The 26914-nt window shown below is 41.2% G+C and overlaps 1 protein-coding gene across 5 annotated transcripts in view; it reads left to right on the forward strand.

Annotated features, from left to right (window-relative positions):
- STS (steroid sulfatase) overlaps positions 1–26914 on the forward strand; it is a 205784-nt gene that overhangs the window by 99618 nt on the left and 79252 nt on the right. For 4 of the 5 annotated variants that reach the window (XM_063660535.1, XM_063660536.1, XM_054471285.2 and 1 more), the window contains 4 exons: positions 5287–5427; positions 9415–9536; positions 9639–9761; positions 11438–11861. In XM_063660535.1, coding sequence (XP_063516605.1) covers positions 5287–5427; positions 9415–9536; positions 9639–9761; positions 11438–11861 — 810 coding nt within the window. The remainder of the gene's footprint in view (positions 1–5286; positions 5428–9414; positions 9537–9638; positions 9762–11437; positions 11862–26914) is intronic. The other variant, XM_063660534.1, reaches the window with a different exon arrangement.

The raw sequence follows: 26914 nt of genomic DNA on the forward strand, positions 1-26914 counted from the left end.
ACAACAGGACCAAGCTAAACGTGCAAGCATAACGTTTCTGTTTCCCTCACATCCGATAGCATCCCATTGGCTAAGACAAATCACATGGTTGAGCTCCAAATCAAGGCTGAACAAGTATACTGTGGTCTCTATAAGGCCAATGCAAGATACATGGCCTCACTCAATACCAGTGGGTCAGAGAAAAGATTGCATTATTTTAACTAATAAGTTCATTTTAATATTTCCATTTCAAATTTAACATTATAAGAATTTTTCCTAACTTGTTTTTTAAGATTTATTACTATTTATAATTGTGGCAAAATACACATAACATAAAATTTTCCATCTTAACCATTTTTAAGTGGCATTAAGTATGTTCACACTGTTTTGCAGCCATCACCACTATCCATCTCTAGAATTCTTTTCATCTTGCAAAACTGAAACTCTGTATCTATTAAATAATTATTCTCAATTCCCCTGGGATTGAGTACTTATTTAAAATAATAATCTGCCACCTATTTTTAATGGGAGCAAGGCTTATTTTTATAGAGATAATTGGCATATAGCATGCATTTATAGTTGTCAGCCCAACCTATGCCTAAGGTGTATTCTATCCAGGATACAGAAATGTCTTCAGGACCTAAGGTAGGAGCCCCACAGAAGTCTGTTTTACTCAGGTAAAAAAGCCTTTTGGGAAGGAATTCCTTCCAAGTTCAGGCTGAGAAGCAGTATGGGCCACAGCCAGGGAGCCTGCATTAGAGAAATCGGTTGACATTCAGACCCATGTCCATCAATCACTCAATGGGGAAGTCTACCTAATTCTCAGGTTCCAAGCAGTAGTAGGTTAATCCAAGGGGGAAAAAAGTGAAGTGTGCTTTTACTGAAATCTACATGGAATATTAGGAGCTTAGGGCATCAGCAGCATATAGCTGGCAGCTTCAGGAGCAACCAGTGCAGGAGCCAGCCAGCTGGCAGCAGTAGGGGCTTTAGCAGTGTTAAACCCCAGAGCCCATGAGACGGAGCTCAGTATCCTTATCATCAGCCACCAGTGGTGGGACTCAGACTGGGTGGGCAGTGGTTGTGAGGTCCTTTAGACAGGACCTGTTTCTATCAGCAGGAACAGGAGGCATCACTACAGAGCCCTGGGAAATGACAGGCATTATTCAGTAGCCAAGGGAACTGCTCGAGTAATTAGAAAAGCACTGAAGTCTCCACCATGTGGAATGCTGAAAAGCCCTAGAAATACTGGGTTCCAGGGACAATCTGAGAGAGAAGAGCCATAAGGAGTCCTGGGTGCTAGTCTAGAAACCACAGCTTGCTATGAGTATGACTAGGGCAATTCATTGAATCTCTCTGGGTCTTTGTTTTCCCTTCTAAAAGTAAGAGAATTGGGGTACATGATTTGCCTGGTCTTTTCTAACTGATACTGTATTACCTGAATATTATATGAATGTTGTTATATGATCTCACGCCAGGCTTTACATTCATGCCACGTTTTGGTTGTAGAAAGTGTGTATTCTTTATTTATTTAATTGGTTAATTAATTAGAGAGAGTCTCACTCTGTCAACTAGGCCGGAGTACAGTGGCTCCATCAGAGCTCACTGCAGTCTCGAACCCCTGGGCTCAAGCAATTCTCCTGCCTCAACTTCTCGAGTAGCCAGAACTACAGACATGCACCACCATGCCCAGAAAATTTTTAAATTTTTTTGTAGAGATAGGAACTTAAATATTTCCCAGGCTGGTCTCCAACTCCTGAGCTCCCCCAATCCTCCCTCCTCGGCCTCCCAAAGCACTGGGATTATAGGTGTGAGCCACCATGACCAGCCAATCTCTCTGAGTTTGTTTCCCCATCTGAAAATAAGAGAATTGGGATGCATGATTTGCAAGACCTTTTTGAACTGAAATTCTATTATCTGAATGTTGTGATTTGCTCTCAAGCCAGCCTTTAAGTTCATGCCAGATTTTGGTTGTATAAAGCCCATAGTCTTAAACCATGCTTTAAAAAAAAAAAAAAAAGAAAGAAAGAAATAGGCAATTTCTCATTTCTTTCCAAGCATAAATATTAGCTTAAGCATTAAGATAGACAAGGTCTTTGGTGTGATGGCATTGTATAACTGGATTATTTCATGCAGTCTTATGTGAGGAATTCACTAAGAAGTTACTTTGCATCAGCTTTATCTGTATTTAGCATTTAAGCAGATTAAGCCGAATTGGGGGCCTTTAGACTAAATGGCAAAAAATGGTTTCACATAATAATAGCAGGGTGCTTTTTACATTCATGATGTCTGTTTTAACATGTTAAATTCAAGATACCAGATACATGTCTGTATGGAGACCTTAATTCAGTATTTGGATATACAGTCTCTCTGGACATAAAACTTAGTGTTTCTAAGCATTCATTCAGTATTTAATCTCACCAAGACAGCATATGTATTTTATAAAGGTAGGGAGGAGATGAGGAAAGCAGAAAGTGTCTTGAGGCTCACAACATTTAAAGTGCAGACTGGACAGTGGACACTCAGAAGTGGCACCAGGCCAGGAAATATGTTTAGTTGTTGTTTGATTGTTTCTTTGAGTATTTTGCACCAAGTTAGCCTACACATTTGTTTAAATTATTAAATTGATGGTCATATAATTGCACATGCAAATCTGTGTGTCTGTCTTCTCTTTAAAAATTGGAAGCTGCTACAAGGGTGACATTCTTTAGGAGGGGTGCAAGCTCTTGGCTGGCAAAGCCCCCTCCCCATATTGATGACTAAACCCACACCATTTCCCATCTCCCATCCAGCCTCTGTAATTATGTGGCGTTGTGATCCTGATTCTGAGGTCCATGAATGAGGAAGAACCAGCAAATAGAGACTCTGCAGAAAGAGAGACACAATAGGAAACTCAGAGAGTGTGTTCAAAGAGGAGTGCATTCCTGAGCGAGGGAACCGCTCACTCTGACAGGTGTTGCTGGAAAGCCAGGGAGGACACTCTGCCACACCGCGTGCACTGGCCTTGATGTCCAGTGTCCTTAGTGACTCTGGAGGAGCTGTCTGCATGCACCAAGGCTGGTGTGAGTGCAAAAACAGATGCAGAGTGAGGTCAAGCTCACATGCCAGTTCACACGCTGAAGGACTGTCAGTGCTCCCAGATACACGGCAATGAGGGTCCAGTGTCAGGAGAGAACAGATAGGTACACTAAAAGCCCAGACTCCACCACTACACATGCACGTAAGACATCTGCGCTGTACCCCCTAAATCTATAAACATTTTTAAAAATTAAAAGTAAATAAAATTAGGCAGAGCATGGTGGCTTATGACTGTAATTCCAGTGCTTTGAGAGGCCACGGCAGGAGGATCACTTGAGCCCAGGAGTTTGAGACCAGCCTGGGCAACATAGTGAGACCATATCTCCTCAATAAAAATTGAAAAGGAAGAAATAGCCAGGCCAGGTGGTCCTCATCATCATCCCAGCTACTCAGGAGACTGACATGGGAGGATCACTTGAACCCAAAAGTTCGAGACCAGCTTGGGTAACATAGACCCTTGTCTCTAAAAAATAAAAATAAAAATATTACCCAGGCATGGCAGTGTGCACCTGTAATTCTAGCTGCTCAGGAGGCTGAGATGAGAGAATCGCTTGAGCCCAGGAGTTGGAGGCTGCAGTGAGTATAATCACACCACTGCACTCTAACCTGGGCAACAGAGCCAGAACCCTATCTCAAATTCTTTTAAATAAAAATAAAATTACTTAATAGAACAAAAAAATTGTTCAATTTCTTTCACTTTACAGTTAAGAAAACTAAGATTCAGAGAACTGATATGATTAACACTTACCCCTGACCCCCCCACCTAGAATAAAGGTCATAAAATTTCTCCCCGGGGTGGTGAGAAAAATAAAGGATAAAAATTTCTCCCCAGGCAGATGAGAAACAGAAAGAGAAAGTAGTGAGTTTTGTCTCCTGATGTCAGGGTCAGAGCCACAGAGACTTGGTTCTGGAAGTATTTGAGAGTAAGAACCTGGCTCAAGGCTGTGAACCAGGAGCTGGGAGAGGTGTTGCCTACCACTGCTGGTGGGAAGACTAGAAGGACATCGATATTGAGTAAGTAAGACCTCAGGCTACCACACTGCACACCTACCTGCCACCTTCCAGGGAACCAAGCCAGGCCTCTTTCTGGCTAGGAAACCTGTTGAGCAACCTCCTCATATTTGCTGCCAACATAAGCTCCGGTTCTAAATGGAGAACCTGTTGCAGGGTGGGGCAGCAAAACCGCAAGAGTGAGAAGAGAGGCAAACAGCAAAATGAAGTAGAAAGCCCATGTCCTTCTCAACAAGAAGGGGTCTAACTCAAAGGAAGCAGGTTGCTGGAACAAGTACACAGACCTCCATACAAGAAAGACATCATGTGTGTGTTCAAGCCACCATCTACCCCAAAGATTCCATCACCTGTTATTCTCACAAGGAATGAAATGCAGTGAGGTGAGAGCGTGTTGGGATGGCAGACATGGACGATGGATGAATTCTCTTCCCTCTGTACATTTTCTTTTTTTTTTTTTTTTTTTTTTTTAGGATCTTTTTTTTTTTTTTTTTACTCATGCACAATTACTCTATGTTTATTTTCTTTTTCTTTTTTTTTTTTTTTTTAAATTTATGAAGTATTTATTGATCGTTCTTGGGTGTTTCTCGGAGAGGGGGATATGGGAGGGTCATAGGATAATAGTGGAGAGAAGGTCAGGAGATAAACACATGAACAAAGGTCTCTGGTTTTCCTAGGCAGAGGTCCCTGCGGCCTTCTGCAGTGTTTGTGCCCCTGGGTACTTGAGATTAGGGAGTGGTGATGACTCTTAAAGGGCATGCTGCCTTCAAGCATCTGTTTAACAAAGCACATCTTGCACCACCCTTAATCCATTTACAAAGAGCTGTCCCAGGCTGTTGACCCCAAACACTTTGAGTTTTGAAAGGTTTCTGTGTTTCCCTTAGAAAGCTACTAAACCAGGACAGGCACAGTGGTTCAGGCCTGTAATCAGCACTTTGCAAGGGTGTGGCAGGAGGATTGTTTGAGCCCAGAAGTTCCAGACCAGCCTGGGCAACATAGCAAGACCTTATCTTTACAAAAACCACAAAAATTAGCTGGGTGTGGTGACACATGCCTATAGTCCCAGGTACTTGGGAGGCTGAGACAGGAGGATCGCTTGAATCCAGGACTTCAAGGTTGCAGTGAGCTAAGATCATACCACCTCACCCCAGCCTGGGCAACAGAGCAAAACCTTGTCTCAAGCCGATATCTTTCAGTTCCTTTTTGTGTCCTTGTCCTTTACAGGAAGATGAAGATCCCTTTCCTCCTACTGTTCTTTCTGTGGGAAGCCGAGAGCCACGCAGCATCAAGGCCAAACATCATCTTGGTGATGGCTGACGACCTCGGCATTGGAGATCCTGGGTGCTATGGGAACAAAACTATCAGGTTGGTAATGCAGCTCCTCAGTAAACACATGGCTGTATTCATAGGCAACAGTCCCCGGGATGGTTAATGTTGATTTACAGAGCACAGAACATGTAGAAATGTTCAAAACCCTCAAAACCATGCCTGGCTTCATGTAGATACACTGAGATGTAGGTGTCATGAAGGCAGGTGTGAGTTTATCTGTTTGACTATGAACAGGGAGCTGGATGCGCTCAGGGAGGTCACTAAGAAGGTGTGCATCACAGTTCTTCTTTACTAACGACTATGATGCTGCTTTCCACACATTCACATTTCCATCCCTTTTGTTCACCTATTTCGTCTTCTCCTTTTAGCATCTGGCTTTATTCTGGTTGGTTATGGGTCTGTACTACTCTGTCCTAGCTCATCAGTGACTTACTCTCACTCTCACTCTCACTCATGCCCAACTCTCCCTCTTCTAGCCCAGGCCCTACCCTGTCATCAGCTATGCAGGCTGTCTTAGTCTGTAAAGGCTGCTATGACAAATTGCCATAGGCTGGGTGGCTTCTAAACAATAGAAATGTGTTGCTCATAGTTCTGAAGGCTGGAAGCCCAAGATCAAGGCATAGCAGATTCAGCGTCTGGTGGGGACCTGCTTCCTGGTTCACAGACAGAACCTTCTCACTGTGTCTTCACATGGTGGAAGTGGGGAGGGAGCTCTCTGGGTCCCTTTTATAAGGTCATAAATCCCATTTACAGGGCTTCATCCTCATGACCTCATCACCTCCCAAAGACCCCACCTCCTAACAAAATCCCATTGAGGGTAAGCATTTCAACATCTGAATCTGGGGGGGACACAAACATCGAGATCATAGCTGACAATCAGGAGAGATGTCATGTTTTAGGACCTCATAACTTGCCAGTAATTATCAAAACAGTGGCAACAAAGCAATCAAACGAGACTCGAGGTCATTCGACCCTTGGGTCTGAACATCCTCCCAGAAGTGGGTGTTTTGTTTCTATCCCTCTGCGTAAAATCAACCTAACGTAAGACCTATTTTAAGGACCCTTTTGTTTAAAAAGGAAAGTAAGCCCTTGGGGAGTAGAATACTGACATTAGAATTTCACTTTCTCTTCTTAATAATGTGGAGATGATGGCATAAAAATAGTTCTGCGGAGAGCTTCATCACATGAAAGATCAATACAAACTAAATTAAAGGAGAGGATGAGGAAAGAGATTATTTGCTTCTACCAGAACTTTCTTTTTTCTTTTTTTCTTCTTCTTTTTTTTTTTTTGAGAAAGAGTTTCACTCCGTCGCCCAGTCTGGAGTTGGTGGCACGATCTCGGGGATCACTGCAACCTCTGCCTCCTAGGTTGAAGCAATTCTCCTGCCTCAGCCTCTCGAGTAGCTGGGACTACAGGCGTGCGCCACCATGCCTGGCTAATTTTTTGTATTTTTAGAAAAGATGGGGTTTCACTATGTTGGCCAGGCTGGTCTCAAACTCCTGACCTCGTGATCCACCTGCCTCGGCCTCCCAAAGTGCTGGGATTACAGGCATGAGCCACTGCACTGGCCCAGAACTTTCTTGTAGGATATGTGAATACTAAATACCTGACGCCGGGAATGGACTCATTGCCAAGTGCCATGGGGCACTGATTATTTTCCTTCCATTCTCTTACTCCTCATCTTCTTTTTAACATGAGAAATCTTGGAAAGTATATTTAATCATTACGTATCAGACCAAACAAAAATTAAATAGATTATGATATTAAGGAAAATCTTTCCCACAAGACATAGCCAAATACGTCTCACTTTCAATCTGAAACTTTGCATCAAATGTTGCTTTTTATTTTTTTAAGAGTATATTGACTTATGACATTGCTTAAATTTTAAAAAGCATATGCAAGGGTAAGATCTGCAATTTTAAGAGCACTTTAAATGTCCTCTTAAAATTGTAATTATCTTTGTATGTTTTCTGCCCCACCTTTTGCCTACTTTTGTAAAATGTTTACAGATCACTTTATACATTTGTGATATAGATCTTATTAATTTAGTTTTTCTTATCAGCATCATAATTTTATTCAGCTTTTTCATTTTATCTATTTCTTTAATATTATGTATTCCTAAGATATATTGAGATAATGGATAACTGTTCCTACCAAGATGTCTTAATTAAAAAGTTAAAATCAAGCCTTTAAGGTTAAATCTTTACCAATTATCAAAAGAAAAAATGTCTATAAAGCCCCATGGAAGAATTCATGGCAATATATACCCTAAATCTGCCTTGGTCTCTATATTAGAGTCCCATTATTTCTGAATTACATTTTTCATTTTTATATTTTGTAATATCACACCCCAAAATAGTCACTTTTTTTTATAGGCCACTATAGATACTAGGAGGTTTAATTCAAACGCAAAAACAGTCTCTGTCTTCTAAGCATCTCACCCTTTAAGAAAAAAGCAAATTAGAAATATTGGTAATTAGACACATTCACTAAATTAATAAATGGTCACTAGTTTGACATTACAGACGCAATAAAATTATTTCCCCCTTCAAGCTATGCATCATTGCAGCACTACTCTGTGAGGGCATTGATCTAGGGAAGCCATGGGACCAATGAACAAGATGTATACTCCCACCCTACAGGCAGCCATCTTGAAGGGGAGCAAAATTAGCCATGCCATTGCTTTACAGTGAGGAAGCTGCTTGTCTGGTGGAGTATGGACTACTGTTCCAAATATAGGTCAATCCCCTTGCATAAACAAGGAAGGGCGCTGGAGGCCCATGAGAATTCCATCTGTACCTGGAACTGAAGGATGGCAGATGACAAGCCAGGCAGGGAGGAATGGACCTAGATTCCTCGTGAAGGACGTGGGATATATCTTGTGGGGTATAACTTGGTATGGTCCAAAAACTAAAAGATATTAATTCCTAAATGACTTCCCAAAATGTTCAGCCAATCCATTCATAGAGAAAGGCATCAGGGTGGCTTATCTTGCAAAAGGTATCACTCTGCAAGTGAGCTCATAAATAAGTATTTATGAAGCATAAAAAAATATAAGCCAACAAAGGGTATGTGGGGATCGCAGCATCTAATTTCTTCACTGTAGTGTTTGTGCCTTTTCCCTGGAGCATATTAACCCATTTGTTGATGCTCACTGGTTGAGGCACATGGAGTCTGATTATTCCCCATCCCTGGGGGCATGTAGAAATTAGGCAGGGGCTCATTAAAGCTGGTTGTGGGATTCCCTTTGGCTGTGGTTGGAAAGAGAGGGGAGTCAGGTTGACCCTGGAGATTTCTCTTTTGGTGACACAGAGGTAACTTGGGAGATGTGGACGCGAGAAGAGTGAAGCCTCATCCTCATTCACCCCTTACTTTCCCTCCCTGCAGTATCCTATTTCAAAGACTTGGTTTCTCTCTTCTAATTCGGGGCTAGTGGGACCAGGAGCTCAGCGCCCATTGTAGCATGAATGGACCTTTTGGGGATGTCCCGCCTGCATCATTCACACATCTGCATGGTTTTGTTGTAGGTTGAGTCTTGATTCTGTATCACTTCTTCCCCACCTCCCCTGCCTCTCATCTCGCCTCTCTCTCCCACATAACCCCAGACTTGCCTTTGCTCATTGAGAAGTTTCCCAGTATAAAGAGCCATAGACAGTTTCATTTTGAAAATTATCACAGAGCTGGGCACAGTGGCTCATGCCTGTAATCCCAGCAATTGGGAGGCCAAGGCGGGCAGATCACTTGAGGTCAGGAGTTTGAGACCAGCCTGGCCAACATGGTGAAACCCTGCCTCTACCAAAAAATGCAAAAATTAGCCAGGCGTGGTGGTGTGTGCCTGTAGTCCCAGCTACTCACAAGGCTGAGATAGGAGAATTGCTTGAACACAAGAGGTGGAGGTTGCAGTGAGCCGAGACTGCGCCACTGCACTCCAGCCTGGGTGACAGAGTGAGATCCTGTCTCAAAACTAAATACATGAACAATAAATGAAAATGATCACAAATGCTATGATTCTTTTGTTCTAGGACTCCCAATATCGACCGGTTGGCCAGTGGGGGAGTGAAACTCACTCAGCACCTGGCAGCATCACCGCTGTGCACACCAAGCAGGGCAGCCTTCATGACTGGCCGGTACCCTGTCCGATCAGGTAAGCTCCTATCTGCATCGCAGGGGCTGTGGTCTCCTTTGGGACAGCCTCCCACCTCCAGGTATCTCCTAGTTCCTAAGGGTTGATTTTTTCCTGGTCCAGGAATGGCATCTTGGTCCCGCACTGGAGTTTTCCTCTTCACAGCCTCTTCGGGAGGACTTCCCACCAATGAGATTACCTTTGCTAAGCTTCTGAAGGATCAAGGTTATTCAACAGCGCTGATAGGTATGGGCATCTATGGGATGGGAACCATCTATAGGTATGGGAATGGCAGGGAGGATTTGGACAAAGTTAGCAAAAGAGTGGGAGAGGACATCATGACAGTTATCTTAGGGATGACGTTGCTGGTACACTTTGCATAACTTTAAATGGAAACAAAATGATTTCAATTGTAGGTTAAAACACAATGAGCCTATCTGGACTACTCAAATGTATAGATGTGTGTGTGTGTGTGTGTGTTGTGTGTGTGTGCGTGTGTGTATAGATAAATAGATACTTAGGTGATACCTAATGATAGATGGATGAATGGATAGATGGAAGAAAGCATTGATGAATGGATGGATAGATAGATAATAGGTAGAGAAATAGCTAGCTAGCTAGATAGACAGATGCAGAGAGAGACAAAGGTGAGATGATGGGATGGATGGATGGATGGATGGATGGATGGATGGAATAGATGATAGCTAGCTAGATAGATAGAGAAATAGAAAAACAGACAGACAGACAGACAGATAGATGCAGAGAGGGACAAAGATGAGATAGATGGGATAGATGGATGAATGGATGAAATAGATGATGATAGATATGATGGATGGATAGATAGATAGATAGATAAATAGATAGATAGATAGATGTTATATATAAACAGATGCAGGGAGAGAGACAAAGATTACATAGGATGGATAGATAGATAATGAGGCAATTGGTTGGATGAAATAGATGATAGATGGAACAAATGAAAGACATATACGTAGAAAGAATGTACAAAACTATTCACACTATGCTATTGATAAAGATTTTCATTTTACTTTCCAATATAAAATTATGTCAGAATTTGTCTTGGTTGACACACCCACTGATTTTATCATGTAGGTAGGATTGACACCTTCCTGTTTGCATGAAGAGCTTGAATCTAAGCAGGCCATAAAATGGATCCTAGCAAATCTCAGAAGAGCAAAATGACCCTTTTCTGTCTTCCAACATCTTGTTAAAAAGCTATCATTTTTTTCTTTTGTGAGGCACTCATTAATTTAGTGATCTAATTAACATTTTATAAGAAATTTTCAGAGGTGCTTAAAATAATTGCTGAGTTACTGAGTGTGATTTCCTCATGCCTCAGGGGTAGGTTCTGAAGTAAGGATTCATTTCCACTTTTAACATTCAAGGAACAAAATTAAGTTGCTTCTAAAACTTTAATTTTAAGGGCCTATCTCAGAAAAGCATCTGACCAGGAAAAAGAAAAAAAAAAAAAAAAACTTGTATTTTTCTATAGAGTGTGGTTTCTTGCCTATTAAAGATATTAGCTAGTTTTCTTTTTGGATTTTTATCTGATTGAGTTTTTTTGTTGTTGTTGTTGTTTTGTTTTGTTTTGTTGAAATCACTAAATTAGTTCTTATTTCTTGGTAGAGTGAGTAGAGGATTTTTATCTGGTTGAGATTTTGTTTGTTTTTTGTTTTGTTTTGTTGGAATCGCTAAATTAGTTCTTATTTTCTGGTAGAGTGAGTAGGTAATACCTTAGCATTTGTGGGGAAAAAAAAAGTGAAAAACTCTAGGGTCCTATGAGCGGGAAAGCTAGCTTCATGAAATGGAAAGAACCTCCTTTTCAGCATGTAGGAACAGAAGCTTGGATTGGAATCAGGGTGTTTATTGGGACTGAAGTGATCCCCCATTTGTCTTCTCAGGGAAATGGCACCTTGGGATGAGCTGTCACAGCAAGACTGACTTCTGTCACCACCCTTTACATCACGGCTTCAATTATTTCTATGGGATCTCTTTGACCAATCTGAGAGACTGCAAGCCCGGAGAGGGCAGCGTCTTCACCACGGGCTTCAAGAGGCTGGTCTTTCTCCCCCTGCAGATCGTCGGGGTCACCCTCCTTACCCTTGCTGCACTCAATTGTCTGGGGCTACTCCACGTGCCTCTAGGCGTTTTTTTCAGCCTTCTCTTCCTAGCAGCCCTAATCCTGACCCTTTTCTTGGGCTTCCTTCATTACTTCCGGCCCCTGAACTGCTTCATGATGAGGAACTACGAGATCATTCAGCAGCCCATGTCCTATGACAATCTCACCCAGAGGCTAACGATGGAGGCGGCCCAGTTCATACAGCGGTGGGTATTGCCTTGTCCTCTGATGCTGCCTGTTAAAAAACATTCTGGGTTATTTCTCGTGGAGGTGGAAGAACCAACAGGGTTTTTTTTGTTGTTGTTGTTGTTTGTTGTTTGCTCATTTTTTTGAGATGGAGTCTTGCTCTGTCACCCAGGCTGGAGTGCAGTGGCGTGATCTCGACTCACTGCAAGCTCTGCCTCCCGAGTTCACGCCATTCTCCTGCCTCAGCCTCCCGAGTAGCTGGAACTACAGGTGCCCGCCACCATACCTGGCTAATTTTTTGTATTTTTAGTAGAGACAGGGTTTCACCGTGTTAGCCAGGATGGTCTCGATCTCTTGACCTCGTGATCCGCCCGCCTCGGCCTCCCAAAGTGCTGGGATTACAGGCGTGAGCCACCGCGCCCAGCCAGAACCAGTAGGGTTATTATGCTAGCCACATTTTCCCTTCCATGCCTAACACATTTCTTCAGCCGGAGCTCGCCATAGCACATGTTTAATGGCCTTAGAAAGGTATTGCAATGGAGTGTGCTCTCCTTAGAGTCTCTTTGCCAACATTCCCCACATCCTGGGCTGGAAAGGCCGTGGCAAAATAATGTCTGCTGATGACAAAGGAGGTGTCAGATATCCCTGTGGGTTTTTTTGTTTGTTTGTTTGAGAGGGAATCTCGCTGTGTCGCCCAGGCTGGAGTGCAAGTGGTGCGATCTTGGCTCACTGCAACCTCCACCTCCCAGGTTCAAGTGATTCTCCTGCCTTAGCCTTCTGAGTAGCTGGGATTACAGGTGCCTGCCACCATGCTTGGCTAATTTTTTTTCTATTTTTAGTAGAGACAGGGTTTCACAAACTTGGTCAGTCTGCATTTTGAACTCCTGACCTCAGGTGATCCACCCGCCTCGGCCTCCCAAAGTGCTGGGATTACAGGTGTGAGCCACAGTACCCAGCCCCACTGGTCTTTAATTTTCAAATGTGGCCATCAAGAGAGGCAAGATAATGGCTTATGTTTAGTTTATAGGTTGTCCTTGCGATATAAACAATGTGGAAAGATCCAAAATATTTTGGATTAATCTCTGAGCAAACAAAACAAAACAAAAACCTCTGTGAGTAAACTGGGTGAAGTGAATGATGTCTCTTGGGTCTGTTGGGTCCCATTGAGTTTATAGTTTTGGGGATTGCAATCTGTAAATGGAATAACCATTAACAGTGGAGCAGACAGCATTCCTGAATTACATAGGTAGGTATAATATATATCTATATTATAATACATAATATAGAGAGCATAAGTAGATATAATTAAGTAGATATTACATAGAGGCTATGTCAAGAACACTTGCTATTCAAAACAAGCAAATAAAAGTATTTTGTTCCACTTGTAACTGTGGAGGACAGGACTCTAAAGAGAAATGGAAAGTTCATCTGAAAATCAGACGTTTGGTCTTTATGGTGACTTAAACTCTATGAGAGATTTAAAAGAGAGTTTGGAGGGTGATTTAAAAATTATAAAGGAGACAGAGGAAATATAGGTAATATTGGTTTGTCATCCAATTAATTGCGTGACACAAAATTGTAAAATCAATCTCTGGATTGAACAATGAATGACAATGAAAAGGAAGTTATTGTGATGAAGGGAAAGTATATTAGGGATTTAATTTAAAAACAAGCAAATATGCTCAGCCTAAGAAGAAAATACATAGTTAAGGTATGTGGAAGCTACATAAGTTAGGGCTGGTGAGAAAGGTAAAAGGTAACGTACTCTATGAAAATTACGTTGTCATTTCCTCACATGGAAGATGTTGTGTTCCTCTGTCCAGATCTTGTGTGCACGGAGTTGATGCTTTACTGGAGGTTGGGAATGGGCAGTGGTTCTCCTCACTCTCTTCTTCCAGTTATGAAACAGCATAGGAGCAACCCATTCACCTGGAGGTACAACAGTGTCCTGCTACCCACAACATCACAGATTATGCAATAGATAAATCATAGGGTGTATTTTAGTATATCTCTCTGGTATCACAAAAGTGTTTCATCAACTCTGACAGAAACCCACATATGGTTTGGGTGTCTGAACAGACTACGAAGTGACTTACACAAAAGTTGCAATTGATAGTATCACTTCCTCCCTCTAAAAATGAGACACAAATAGAATGATTAGTTCTTATAGTTCACACCGCCTCTCAGTTTCAACAGATTTTATTAAAATCTAAATTGTCATTTAACTGTGAAATATATAAGCTGATCATTGGTCATTTTAAGTATTCTCAGTTTCAGCCTCTGGGACTTGGCTCCAGAGAGTACTCTATGTACTAGCTGCCCAACGGCTGAGGGAGCACCACACAATTTAAGTTTTTATTTTGGTTAACATCCCACTTCTGCTGCCAGTTTCTGTTTTTGTCAGTGAAGACTGACAAAATCTCAGTGGATTAACACTTGAAGATTTGTTTCTTGCCCATGCAAAATCTATTGCTGGTTGGGTGATGCTCTAGGGAAGCTTTGCTCCATAAGGAGACTCAGGGATCCAGGTTGCTAATATCTTGTGGTTCTGTCATCTCAATAGATGGCCTTCCCAATAGCATCCACAGGAGAAAAGAGTTGAAGGGTCCCTTGGGGGCTTTTCGTTACTTCACTGACCCAGGGGTCAGCATGTAGACCACGCCCCACGTCTCCACCCTGACTTGACATGGGGCTAAGAGGCAGTCTCCCCATGTCTTCAGGAAGAAGAAAATGAAACGGCCTTGCTGAACATATAGCAGTGATTTTCCTACTGCAAACAGTGATTTTCAAATTTGTTTTAAAGCTGAGGAATATTCCAGATGAAATTTTATGAGAAGCTAAGTATGTCAGAGGGATAAAAGTTGCAGTGCTTGGGTGAACCTGGAACAGAGGATTGTGTTTGGAAATTACTGACATTTAATAAAGCCCCATGGAAACCTCATGAACAGCTGGAGAGAAAGGGCAGACTCTGCAACAAAAGAATAAAAGAACATGTGAGCAAACATCTAGTTAGTGCAGACTCTAGGCAAATTAATATTTAACAGACATTTGTAAGTAAAAAAGGTAGGCACGCCAGGAGAAAAATCAACACCAGCCTTGGAATTTTAAAAAAGAATTGATATTACAGCTATGTGAATGGAGGTTGAAGGAATTTGCCCAAGGTTATAGATAGGTGTAAACTAAAGGGGCTAATTTATTATAAAAATTTGGATTACAGACATGTACTGCATAATAACATTTTGGTCAACAATGGACCACGTATATGACAGAAGTCCCATGAGATTATAATGGAGCTGCCTTATGCAGCTGTACGTTTGTATCTTTTTTGTTTTTTGAGACAGAGTCTCGCTCTGTTGCCCAGGCTGGAGTGCAGTGGTGCGACCTCGGCTCACTGCAATCTCCCCCTCCCGGGTTTAAGTGATTCTCCTGCCTCAGCCTCTGAAGTAGCTGGGATTACAGGTGTGTGCCACCACGCCCAGCTAATTTTTGTATTTTTAGTAGAGATGGGGTTTCACCGTGTTGACCAGGCTGGTCTCGAACTCCTGACCTCAAATGATCCACCTGCCTCGGCCTCTCGAAGTACTGGGGTTACAGGCATGAGCCACCACGCCTGGCCACGTTTGTATCTTTTATACTGTATTTTTTCCTGTACCTTTTCTATGTGTATATATGTCTAGATACACAGATACTTGCCATTGCATTGCAGTTGCCTGCAGTACTCAGTACAGTCACATGCAGTGCAGGTTTGTAGCCTAGGAGTAATAGGCTCTACCATATAGCCTGGGTGTGCAGTGGGCTGTACCATCTAGGCTTGTGTAAGTGCACTGTACGATGTTTGCAGAATTATGAAATTGCTTAATGATACATTTCTCAGAACATATCCCTGTCACTATATGATGCATGTCTGTACTCGAAGCATTGATGTGAAGTATACTGCTTATTGGTATTTTAATATTTTCATCAGAGAAAAATAGAGTAAAGAAAAACTATAGTTTGGTGTTGTGTTGCATATGTGTGTGTGTATATATGTATGTGTAAATACATATGTGTGTGTATATATGTATGTGTAAATACATATGTGTGTATATATATGTATGTGTAAATACATATGTGTGTGTATATATGTGTGTGTGTTTGTGTATATATATGTGTATGTGTGCTTTACACACATATGTATTTAATTTACAAAGAGATAAATTATTGAAATTGATTTCCAAGGGAAGGTATAGGAGATATACATGTACAGCAGCAGCAAGTATTAATGTAAAGAATAAAGAATTTTCTGCCCAGGGATGGATAATAGCCACTAAAAGTCCTTTAAGCAACTATTTATAGATCTATCAGAATTCAGGTAAGACATGAGCTATATGTCATGATTTTCACAGGTTTGGGCTGACAGGCACATGCTGGAGGGGTTATGAGTCTTTCTTGGGCAATATGCCTGTAGTCTGGGTGCCTGTCCTTGGTAAACGTTGGGATCTGTGAGTAACCATAGCTCCATCATGTCATGCCCATGCTGACAGCCTGTCTTACCCAGGCACCAGAGACTCCAGAAACCTATCGGATTCTGCTCACAGCAAAATGGCATGGTGAAGGATGTCGTGCAATTCCTAAGAGAGGAAGGAAGACTTCAAGCTGTCAGTCACACTCCTGAACATTTATTTCAAGTATTATTTGTACAGAGATACTGCCGAGTTATCAGTGCCCGTGGTCAGCCCACACAGCCAGATGCAGGCATTGCAGGGCTGGCCACCTGCCTCCTGAGCATGGCGCTTGGTTCAGAACTATGCATTGTAGGGTGGCCTTTGCTAGCCTAGTGTATGGTGGCATATAATATAGGATCACTATGACTTCCTGCAGGTAGACAAAGAAGGGAAAAGGGAGAGTCCAGGACTACAGGGGTAGACAAGTGATACCTCAGACTTTGCATAAGGAAAACCCCAGAGGTGCTTATTACAGCTGAAGATGGCCAAGATGAACTCTAGGGACTGTCACAGAGTAGTTCCAAAGTGAGACTTTGCATCAGCATTTTAATAAGCTTCTCAAGACATTCTAAACTGGGTGTTTCATAGGACACTCTAAGAAACACTGGGTTTCGTATACGTGTATGAGCTTTGGCTACTGTGCAGAAACACTGCAGTTATTTGTCACCTAGATTTTTCTAGAAGGTGATGCTGACAGGTGATCTCATGTAAAAGCTTTGGAACTTTATAAGATACATCATTCAGTTGTATCATCATCTAGTAAGATGCACATAGATATGTGATTGAAACAAAAGCTTATGGAAATGATCTTTCTCTTACTAGGGTGATTGCCTTAATATTTTCTACCCCATTTTATTCTGTTTTTTTTTTTTGGTAATAATCTGGTTTTAGAACTAAATTAATTTCATGATGTATCAATGGGTCACAGTCTACATGATTGACTATGCTCTTACCTAGTGTGCGAGCTTTACTGTGTTTGATAAACAGGAGCACAGCCATTCCAAGATGGAGCGGCATTCTTGGGCCGGTCTATTTAAGGCAGAAAACAACAGTGTGCTGTTTGTCAAATTTGCTGGGAAAGCTGGACATCCTTATATCAGTCTTCATCTACCACAAATCTCTCAAAACCAGACAAGGTGGAGATTAATACAGTGTCCATTATACAATGGATAGTCAGAAATGATACTTGGCTTCCAGGGTGAATCACCTTGTATGACATGTATTTTGACAGAAATTATTTAATCTATTAGGTATATAAATATTCATATGTTTACAAGTCATTTTAATGCGTATATAATTTTGAGAGGGGACCAAAACAAATTTATTGATCAGGAGGATATTGAAGCCTGACAAGTTAATCTTGATTATCTCTAATTATTAGAGAGCTGAGATTTTCTTTTAGAACTAGAGATTTAAGATGTTCTGGCAGCACCAAAGTTGAAGGGATGGTTATTGAATTACAACGAAAGGATTTTTTCTTTAAAATAGGTGATTCTAGTGTAGATGGCTGTTGTCCACATTGGAGCACTCACAGCATGGTTAATATTAGTGAAAATGCTAGCATCTTGTACACTGTGATGCCATTCACAAACAGCTTCTTACATACATTATCTGAAGATACAAAGATTTAAAGCACATTGTTACAATCATCCTTGGGTAGAGCTGTCTATCTGTGTTAGATTAGTTATCTGATTCACAAAATATAATATCCAAGGGTCCTGAGAGAATGGCCTTGATATGCTACCAAAGAATCCTAACATTGGTGACACTACCATGTTCATAAAACATTTCTTCAATGTCTGAAGACACATTTATATGTGTTATTTCATTATCCAGAATATCCTGAGCAATTTAGCCAGGTCTTACCACCTTTGTGAGAAATGGAGGTAGAGTTATTCAGCAGCCAAAAAAGGAATGCCTGATCAAAGCAATGGTAGTATTAGTTGAATTTACTCAAATGCTTTCAAATTTAAAAATTTCCAGTTGCAACTGGTGCCTTGTTTAGATATTTTAGCATATATATATATATATATATATATATATATATATATATATATATATTTTGTACACAGCTGCTTCTCAGTTCATCCGTCAAAGGTGGTGAGGAAAATGATTTAAAACTCCTACTTCTAAAATTTATAGCCTTTCTCTACACTGTGTTACTGATATGATTTATACTCAAGGGTTTGCTCCTGAGATGCTAGCTTGCAATATTACGGTATGAATGACAAGGAGGCATAAGGCAAAGATGCCTCATTGGTTTGTGATTCTTGCAAATGAGGTCCACTTAGTCAAACCCAGTTTGTGGCCTGGGATTCCAAGCACATATTTTCAAGTTGAGGAGAGCGATGATTTAGAATATATAACCATCTACTCCACAATCCCTCACCCTAATTGACTCATTCAGGGATAAATTTATCTGGGGGAGATGTTTCTATTATTAGAGAGCTGGATAATTAGCTCACCATATGTTATACACTGTATAGTAATTCAGGAGATGGGTCATCCTGAATGCACTTTAATTAGCCAGAAATCCTTGTTATTCTTGCATAAAGGAGTGAACTATCAATTTCTCGGAGATACCCAACTCTCTGTATGTGCCCTGTAGGGTCATCCCATTATCACAGCTTTGGGTTTTGCCATCCCTGTCTTCATTGCAATGCAAAACAGATTCAACTTAGGTGCACAGCAGAAATGGTAACACATAATGGGACATGTTCAAGTGTAATGGACACCATGGAATGGTTGCCAATTATACGTCAGGTGCTGTGGATACACACATTGTTTTGTGCACCTCCCACACCCATTGCTTCCTTCACACCACATAACAACCTCATGAGGTCGGTAAATAGATGTCTTACTGTGGAGAAACTTTGAAGCTGAAATCCTTTGAATGAACAAAGCTCCACAGGTAATAAAGAGTAGAGGCTGAATTTAAACAGAACTAACTCAACCTTTTGAATTTTGGAATGCTTCATAAACAGTTGGGGGAATCTTTTCCATCTACTCTAGTGCGGTAGACTTATTGAGTGAGGATTAGTCTGAGTGAGGATTAGTTGGGAGAAGATTAGAGCATTGTATGAGTGTCTCGACACCTTTCTCCAGATGGAAGAGTCTAGGTCCAATGCTCAAGGAAGGAGAATGCATCTCTGTAATTCTTATAGATAAGTTTGAATATCAGTAGTGTTATCATTACTATGGTAATCAAGAAGTACCTGGATGCTCTGAAAAGAAAATAAAGGGTAAGGATGATGGGTGAATGTAGCAAGTTACAGCTTTTTTCTTTAGTTCAAGTCAAGGCTAATTTTTAAAAAGGTGTCATGCTGGTGGGTAGAATGAGATTCATGTTTTATGTCTTCAATAGAAAGAGATGGATGTTGGTCACTCTGCTTTGTGAAAAACCAGATATGTTGACCTCTTCTCTGAATTCATTGAAACAGTGCTTCATTGCTAGGAAAAATATTTAAGTTCAAGTAAATCACTTCGTGTTTTTCTCTGAAGATACATACATGCTCACTTCGAACAGTAAATTTCCAAGAATGGCAATGACTTTATACACACCTACATAATCTGTATAGTATGTTATACAGTTATGGGATTTATAGATTTATCTGGAATTTGCCATTAGTATAAGGTTCTCCAGGCTGAAGTTTATTAAGTTGTTTCAATATATTAAATATATGTATGTATATTTTGAGATATTATAATTAGAAGTTCAATAAAAGCTAATAAGTTTTAGTCAAGCTCAATGTAGGATAACTCTTGTTCTTTATAAATGAATTTTTTTAGCAAAGGGTTTATGGATAACAAATCGAAAATTTGGAAATTATGTAGAGTTCTGTTTTTAATCTCTGACTTGCTGGAGTGGTAAGATCTCCTGTTCTGAAAACAATAAACCCTGCTCCCTGACAACTCTCCACAGAAAACACACCAAGACATCAGCATGATGCAAAGTATCAGTAATCAAAGGGTGGGGGGAAACACCTACATGAAAAGATTATACCTTTAGTGGAGAGCCATGGGGAAGAATCTCTCCTACCATTTCCTATGGTCTGTACTTTTATGATAAATAAATACTCCTTTCTACAAGCATTGCTTGTGTAATCATAATTCCCTAAAATCTATGATAGCTGATAAATGTATTATTGGAAGAAGATATGACCTTTTGTCCTGGTCTATGTACTGCTATCACCATTTGGCACAGTCACAATCCCGAAATGCATTTATTGAGTGCCTCCAGCCTAGCCTCTCCCATTTCCAGCTGGACCCCAGTGTAAGTGGCTGTGATGAATAGCTGTGATTTGGCTCAAAGTGTCTTTTGAATAAAGGGATCTTTAAGAGGTTTCATTAGTTTCTATAAGAGTGTAAGCCAGAAAGGAATGGGGTGATATTGATTTTAATTCATGGTAAGAAAAGTAAATCAGATTAAACATTAAGGGCAATACACAGGGACACACACAGATGCTCATTCAAAAATGGAAAAATTAAATAATTAAAGAATTATCAAAGAGTCACATTATTCAATAACTGTAGATAACACATGATTTGTTTCTAACTTTTGTGGGCCTATGGGATATGTATTTAAAAATGAGGGCAACGGGCACAGTGGCTCATGCCTGTAATCCTAGCACTTTGGGAAGCCTAGGTGGGAGGATCACTTGAGCTCAGGAGTTCAAGACCAGCCTGGGCAATACAGCAAGACCCTGTGTCTACAAAAAATAAATATTAGCCGGGCATGGTGGTGTGTGCCTGTAGTCCCAGCTACTTGGGGGACTGATGTGAGAGGATTGCTTGATGCCAGGAGTTCAAGACCAGCCTGGGCAGTATAGTGAGACCCTGTCTCTACAAAAAATCAGGAAGTATTAGCTCGGCATGGTCGTGCACACCTGTAGTCCCAGCTACTCAGGAAGCTGAGGTGGGAGAATCTCTTAAGCCCCGGAGTTGTAGGCTGCAGTGAGCTATGATTGCACCAGTGCACTCCAGCCTGCACAACAGAGCAAGACCCTGTCTCTGAAAAAAAAAAAGGAGGGGATGGCTTCTCTTTTGAATGAACCTCTGGTTTCAGGCTGAGCATACTGTAACAATACAGGTACTGCGGGATGTTCGTCTTTTGCCATACTAGATCTAGTGGGTCCATGGCATTCCCAACTCACTGCGGCATAGATAAAGAATACTTAGACCTGACCCTGGAAATGCCTCTCCAGCCATACATTTCTGTATCTCTGAATATCATACCTGTGAATAGTTTGAAAGCCTACATGTTTATGGAAAGCATTCACAAACGCTGTCATGCTATGTGAACCATTGAAAGCTACCTCTTTCTGGGAGCAAATTCTGACCCCTGCCAGGTTGAGATAAGTTCTCCTTCTCTGAATTCATTCTCTGCAGCACTGAGTGGGGCATTTAAGACAGCTTAGACTAGCTGTCAATGCTCTTGTCTGAACTGTGGGTTGCTGATGGCAGGGTCCGATCCAGTCTCTCTATATTTCTAGTGCCTGGTATTGTGTGTCAGCAGAACATTTGCTTAATAACTGCAAAACTCATAGATGGAAGACATGAACAGCTGGATGTATAAATCCACCTGCTGCACGCAGAGGTGGTCACATGAACTTCGTGGGGGTTGGGGGGCAGTGATTGTTGATACCACTATCTGATTTATGCCATACTCTAATTACCAGCAGCAGAAGGTAGCCAGAAGGAATTCACAGACATCCCTATTTGCATTCCCGTTATTCCCTATGCCCACTGTAGTTGGAACAATACTACAATAATAAAGGTCAGACACTCAGATGAAGATTATTATTCTGAAGACCATCAAAAGTATACTTTATGGCAGACAGAAAAAAAAATGCCTTAGCCATCTTCTTGCGTGAATTTTCACTCCTGCCTCTATAGAATGTAAATCTTTTGATTCTGAGATTGGAATGATTACATGTTGCTGGAAAGGCTCAGGGCTGTCTTCTGTATTTTTAACAAATGGAGCGCAGGCATGTAGCAGCTGAAAGTTCTATCTTTTCGCACAGTGTGCAAGACAGTGGCAATAAATTTTCAGAAGAGTTGTTTACTGAAGTACTCCAGCTAATAAAAAAGGAGTTAAGCTGTTATTGAGAAATCTTTCTTCCACCAACTTGCTGATGTGTCATTCAGCTTTCAAGGTTGTAGAGAGGAAGGGAAACCCAGATCTCCTTCCTGAGCCTGGGTTTGAAGCAAATGGTCTTTCCTGGTCTCTCAAAGGATATCACAAAGCAAGAATTCCTTCACCTGGGCACAGGCTGTCATTTACACCCCAGGTGTGTGCAGGAAAGCCAGTGATTTATGTCTGTCTAGCCAACATTGCCATGCACCGTTGATTTCACTTCTGTTCCTGGATGGTAAATCTTGGAACAGTGTTTTTGTAAGCCAAGTTTGCTTTTCTCTGTTTTCTGGGTTTGTTGTTGTATGTCAAACCTAATCAACTCTACTCGATGCACAGAGTATACATAAAGATGCTGGTATCTCTGATGTCACCCCTATAGGATGAAAAACCACTGCTTTATAGAGAGATGATAGAAAATGAGTTCCATAAATATGTGAATTTTGATAATAAATGCATTAATTCCCTTCTCCCCTTCTAAGGAGGATTCCCCTGCATTCCAAGACAAAGGTCATGTTCCGTAGCCTTGATTGAACCCTGAAGCTCAGGTCTTTGTCTCAACTGTTCTTTCAGTCCTCGTGAACCAGCTTTTATTTCAGGCTTTATTATTTGCCGGTTGTGTCATCTTTATCATTTATTTCTTTATTTCCACCTCACATTTTAATATGTCACAATTTTATGATCCTGCCAATCATGTTGATGGATGTCTCTTTCTTCTTCTTCTTCTTTTTTTTTTTTTTTAAACTTTTGAGCAAGAGGACTGCTATCCAAAATTGGAGAATCCAAGTCAAAACTGGACTGGAGCCCAGTGCTGGGCATTTCAATCCATGCAATAGCTCCTCGTTCTCAGCAAATTCTGTCACTCACATCCTGTATGACCATGTACTGTGCTTGGGAGATTGACTTTTTAAGCTTTCTTATCTATTTTCCTTAACTTTAAATCTAAAAATAAATGGGAGAACAGATGAGAGTGAAATTGCAGTGAGATTGTTCTCATACATAATGTAACTCTCTATTTAGGAACACAAAGACTGTAATTTCACGTTCGTTTTGAGGAATCTAAGCCAGTTTAGGGGAACACAATCTGCTTCTGGGGAAGGAGGTGCAATTTGCCCAGGTGTGAGTAAACTTTCCCCATAATAAGTAGGATGGAGGCTTCACAGTCTGCCCTGTGTGGCCAAGCTCTCTAACATACTGTGGCTCCGTTTCAGCTCCTCCAGGTTCCTCAAGGGCATCTTCTCTTAGAAGGAGCCAAACACATGGCTTGGTAGAGATGCTCATATGTAAGTCATCAGCTAGGATGACAATTACAGTGCTTCCATCTAAGCAGTAGTATGTCCTCTTTTCTTTCTGAGATCTAACAGTGAATGTTATAGACCAGGTCCAGTGGGCTCTCATTGCATGCCTTCTTATTCCAGTTCCTGTGAGAGGTGGGACAAGCCACTCAGGATTTTTTTTTTAACTTTCTTGGCTGTGAGATATTAACAACATTTCCTTGTTTCATATTCTTGTAAAAAAAAAAAAAAAGGTTAGGGGGGGTACCTAATTTGCCACCACGTACTGGAATAATAAAACATGGTACTAATGATTACCAATAACTTGTTAGATTTGATCTGCCTGTTTTCAGAAAACTGGAGATGCCTGGCTTAGCTCTAACCCAAAGTGTGCTGTTTTGTGCTAATTTTCTCTTTCAAAGGAGTAGGGGTTAATAACTGTAAGAATTGAAAATGGAAGTGTTAAAGCCATAGGTGTGAGCAGTTCGAGGACCCAAGGTATATTAACATTAGCAAAATACAAGATGCATTTAGAAAAGCATACATCCATTTATTGTTTCCAGGAAAACTTATTAGTATTTGTGACACCCAGTCCAAAATTTGGAATGTTTTTGACTATCATGAGAAGTTAAGGAAGCCAGAAATACATAGAAGAAAAATTAATTTAATTACATATATATATATGTAAAAAGCATATATATATTTGCTTTTAGAAAAGCAAATATATATATAATATATAATATATAATATATTAATATATATATAATATATAATATATATTAATATATATAATATATATATTAATATATATAATCTTCTGAACTTTTACTGGCTGGTAAAGATGTGGACCATAGGAGATGACCCCTTCAAAGTAAGAAGAGACTTAGGAGAGAAGTTCTGTAGACTAGTCCCTGCTCTAGAGCAACTGTTACATAAACCATGTCCCGTCAAAGTAACAAAAGACTGAGGACAGAAGTTCTGCAGAGGAATCTCTGCTCTAGAGCAACTGTTACATAAACCACATTCCTTCAAAGTAACAAGAGATTTAGGACAGAAGTTCTGCAGAGGAATCCTTGCTCTAGAGCAACCGTTACATAAACCACATCCCTTCTAAGTAACAAGAGACTTAGGCAGAAGTCTAAACCATATGCAACATAAACCATTCACAGTGCAATTCACATTGCATTCCCAAGGCCCTGTCATTCACTTGACTGCTGGGTGGGGCTGCCAATGCGGAGAAAGCAGATGCAGTATTTCATCCAATAACAGAGATTTGCTGAATTCATGCCACCTGCCAATCACTTTGTGGGTGTCAGGAACACCATGATATAAATGACACCTCCTGCCTGGTGGTCTGCTGGGAGAAGAGAACACATAAAGGGCTCTGGTGTCGTGGAACACATGCTTTATTAGCATTTGCTAATAAAAATTGAATCTCCGGGCTGGGTGCAGTGGTTCATACCTGTAATCCCAGCACTTTGGGAGGCTGAGGCAGGAGGATCACCTGAGGTCAGGAGTTTGAGACCAGCCTGGCCAACATGGCAAAACCCCATCTCTACTAAAACAATTACGGCAATTAGCCGGGCATGGTGGTGTGCACCTTTAATGCCAGCTACTCCAGAGGCAGAGACAGGACAATCACTTGAATCCAGGAGGTAGAGGTTGCAGTGAGCTGAGATCATGCCACTGCACTCTAGCTTGAGCAACATAGCAAGACTCTGTCTCAAATATAAAATAATAATAAAAAAATAAGCTCCAGACCCTACAACCATGCCTGGCCTGTAGGGGATGCTTAACAGTACTGTTTTAGGGTTCCCTTTTCTGAGCCTCAACAGGGAAACTAGAGAATAGTGAAGACAGAGAGGAAATGACCAGCAGAGAATCATCTCAGTCTCCCCTGAGGCTAGCCATACAAACTAGAATCCCTCTTCCCCAAGGCAGGTTATAGAGACCAGAACCCCTTCTCCCTCAATCAAGTCATAAGACTGAAAAATAAGACCAATTTTTCCTCATCCTTTCTATGTAAAAACTGGCCATAAAGAAATTCCCCAACCTACTTGACTGTGGGTCCTAGCACTCCCATTCCAGAGAAGGTCCTACCCCACACTTAGAAAGAAGGAACGCTGCTCAGAGAGGCCAAGAACAATCTAGACAGACAGGCCTTGCCGGCTTTCCCCACTCAGTTCATTAGCATTAGATCAGGCCCTTTTTGTCCAATCCTATTTCTACACGGCTGTACATACTTTGTTGAACCTAAGCATAAAAATAGTCAATATCCCCTTTATCTTTGGGTCTTCATTCTGAAGGTTCCTATGTGTACAGGTTAAATGAATTTGTATGCCCTTTCTCCTATTAAAAAAAAAAGAAATTGAATTCCTGCCCCCATCCATGCATTCATTCTCTCATTTGTTTGACAATATTATTACGTATCTTCTACAGGTCAGGCATGGCACTAGGGCCTGGAGATTCAATGGAAGGTTAATGCCCCATGGTGCTCAGCCCTGATGGGACTGCCTGGAAAAGGGGAACAGGCTCTCAGAGGAGGTGGCATTGGAGATGGCTTCTGAACAATGACTGCTTGCCAGGGAGAGGGGGAAGTAAGTTTTAGGTTGAGAGATGATGATATGCAGAGCATTGAGCTGTGAATGTGCAAGCTATGTTTGGGACTGGTTACCATATTGGGGTAGAAGCTGGGCTGTGTGAGAGTATTGGCATCAACATAAGGCTTCATCAGGACTGTTCATGTTTTGATAATAAATGTGAAGTGTAGTTATTTAAGGAACCCACCCAAGTTCACAGAAGTAGTTAAAAGAAGAGCTTGAATCACAGTAAGAAGAAGACATTGGGGAGTGGGCAGTGAGGCAGGGGCTGTCATTAAGGTGTGTCTGTCCCCTCTAAGCATTGCAGCTTCTTGCACAAATCTCTCAGAGCTCTCACCAACCCTGGGGAAGTGGACACTTGTCCTGTTCCCTGATAGCCTTCAAAAAGGCCTCTCACCCAGTATTCTCTTTCAGCAGAAAGGAATTGCTAATTATTTCCCAGACGAGAGGTAAAGATTGAGCCTACGATGTGAAACTGAGACACAGCACTAAATGCATTTCTCAGAGGGCAACCTGATGTGAAGATGCACCCATGGGACTTATTGATCCCTATCAGTAGACTCAGTTGTGAAACCTCATACC

This window comes from Pongo pygmaeus, chromosome X (assembly GCF_028885625.2).
Source record: "Pongo pygmaeus isolate AG05252 chromosome X, NHGRI_mPonPyg2-v2.0_pri, whole genome shotgun sequence".
NCBI lineage: Eukaryota > Metazoa > Chordata > Mammalia > Primates > Hominidae > Pongo > Pongo pygmaeus.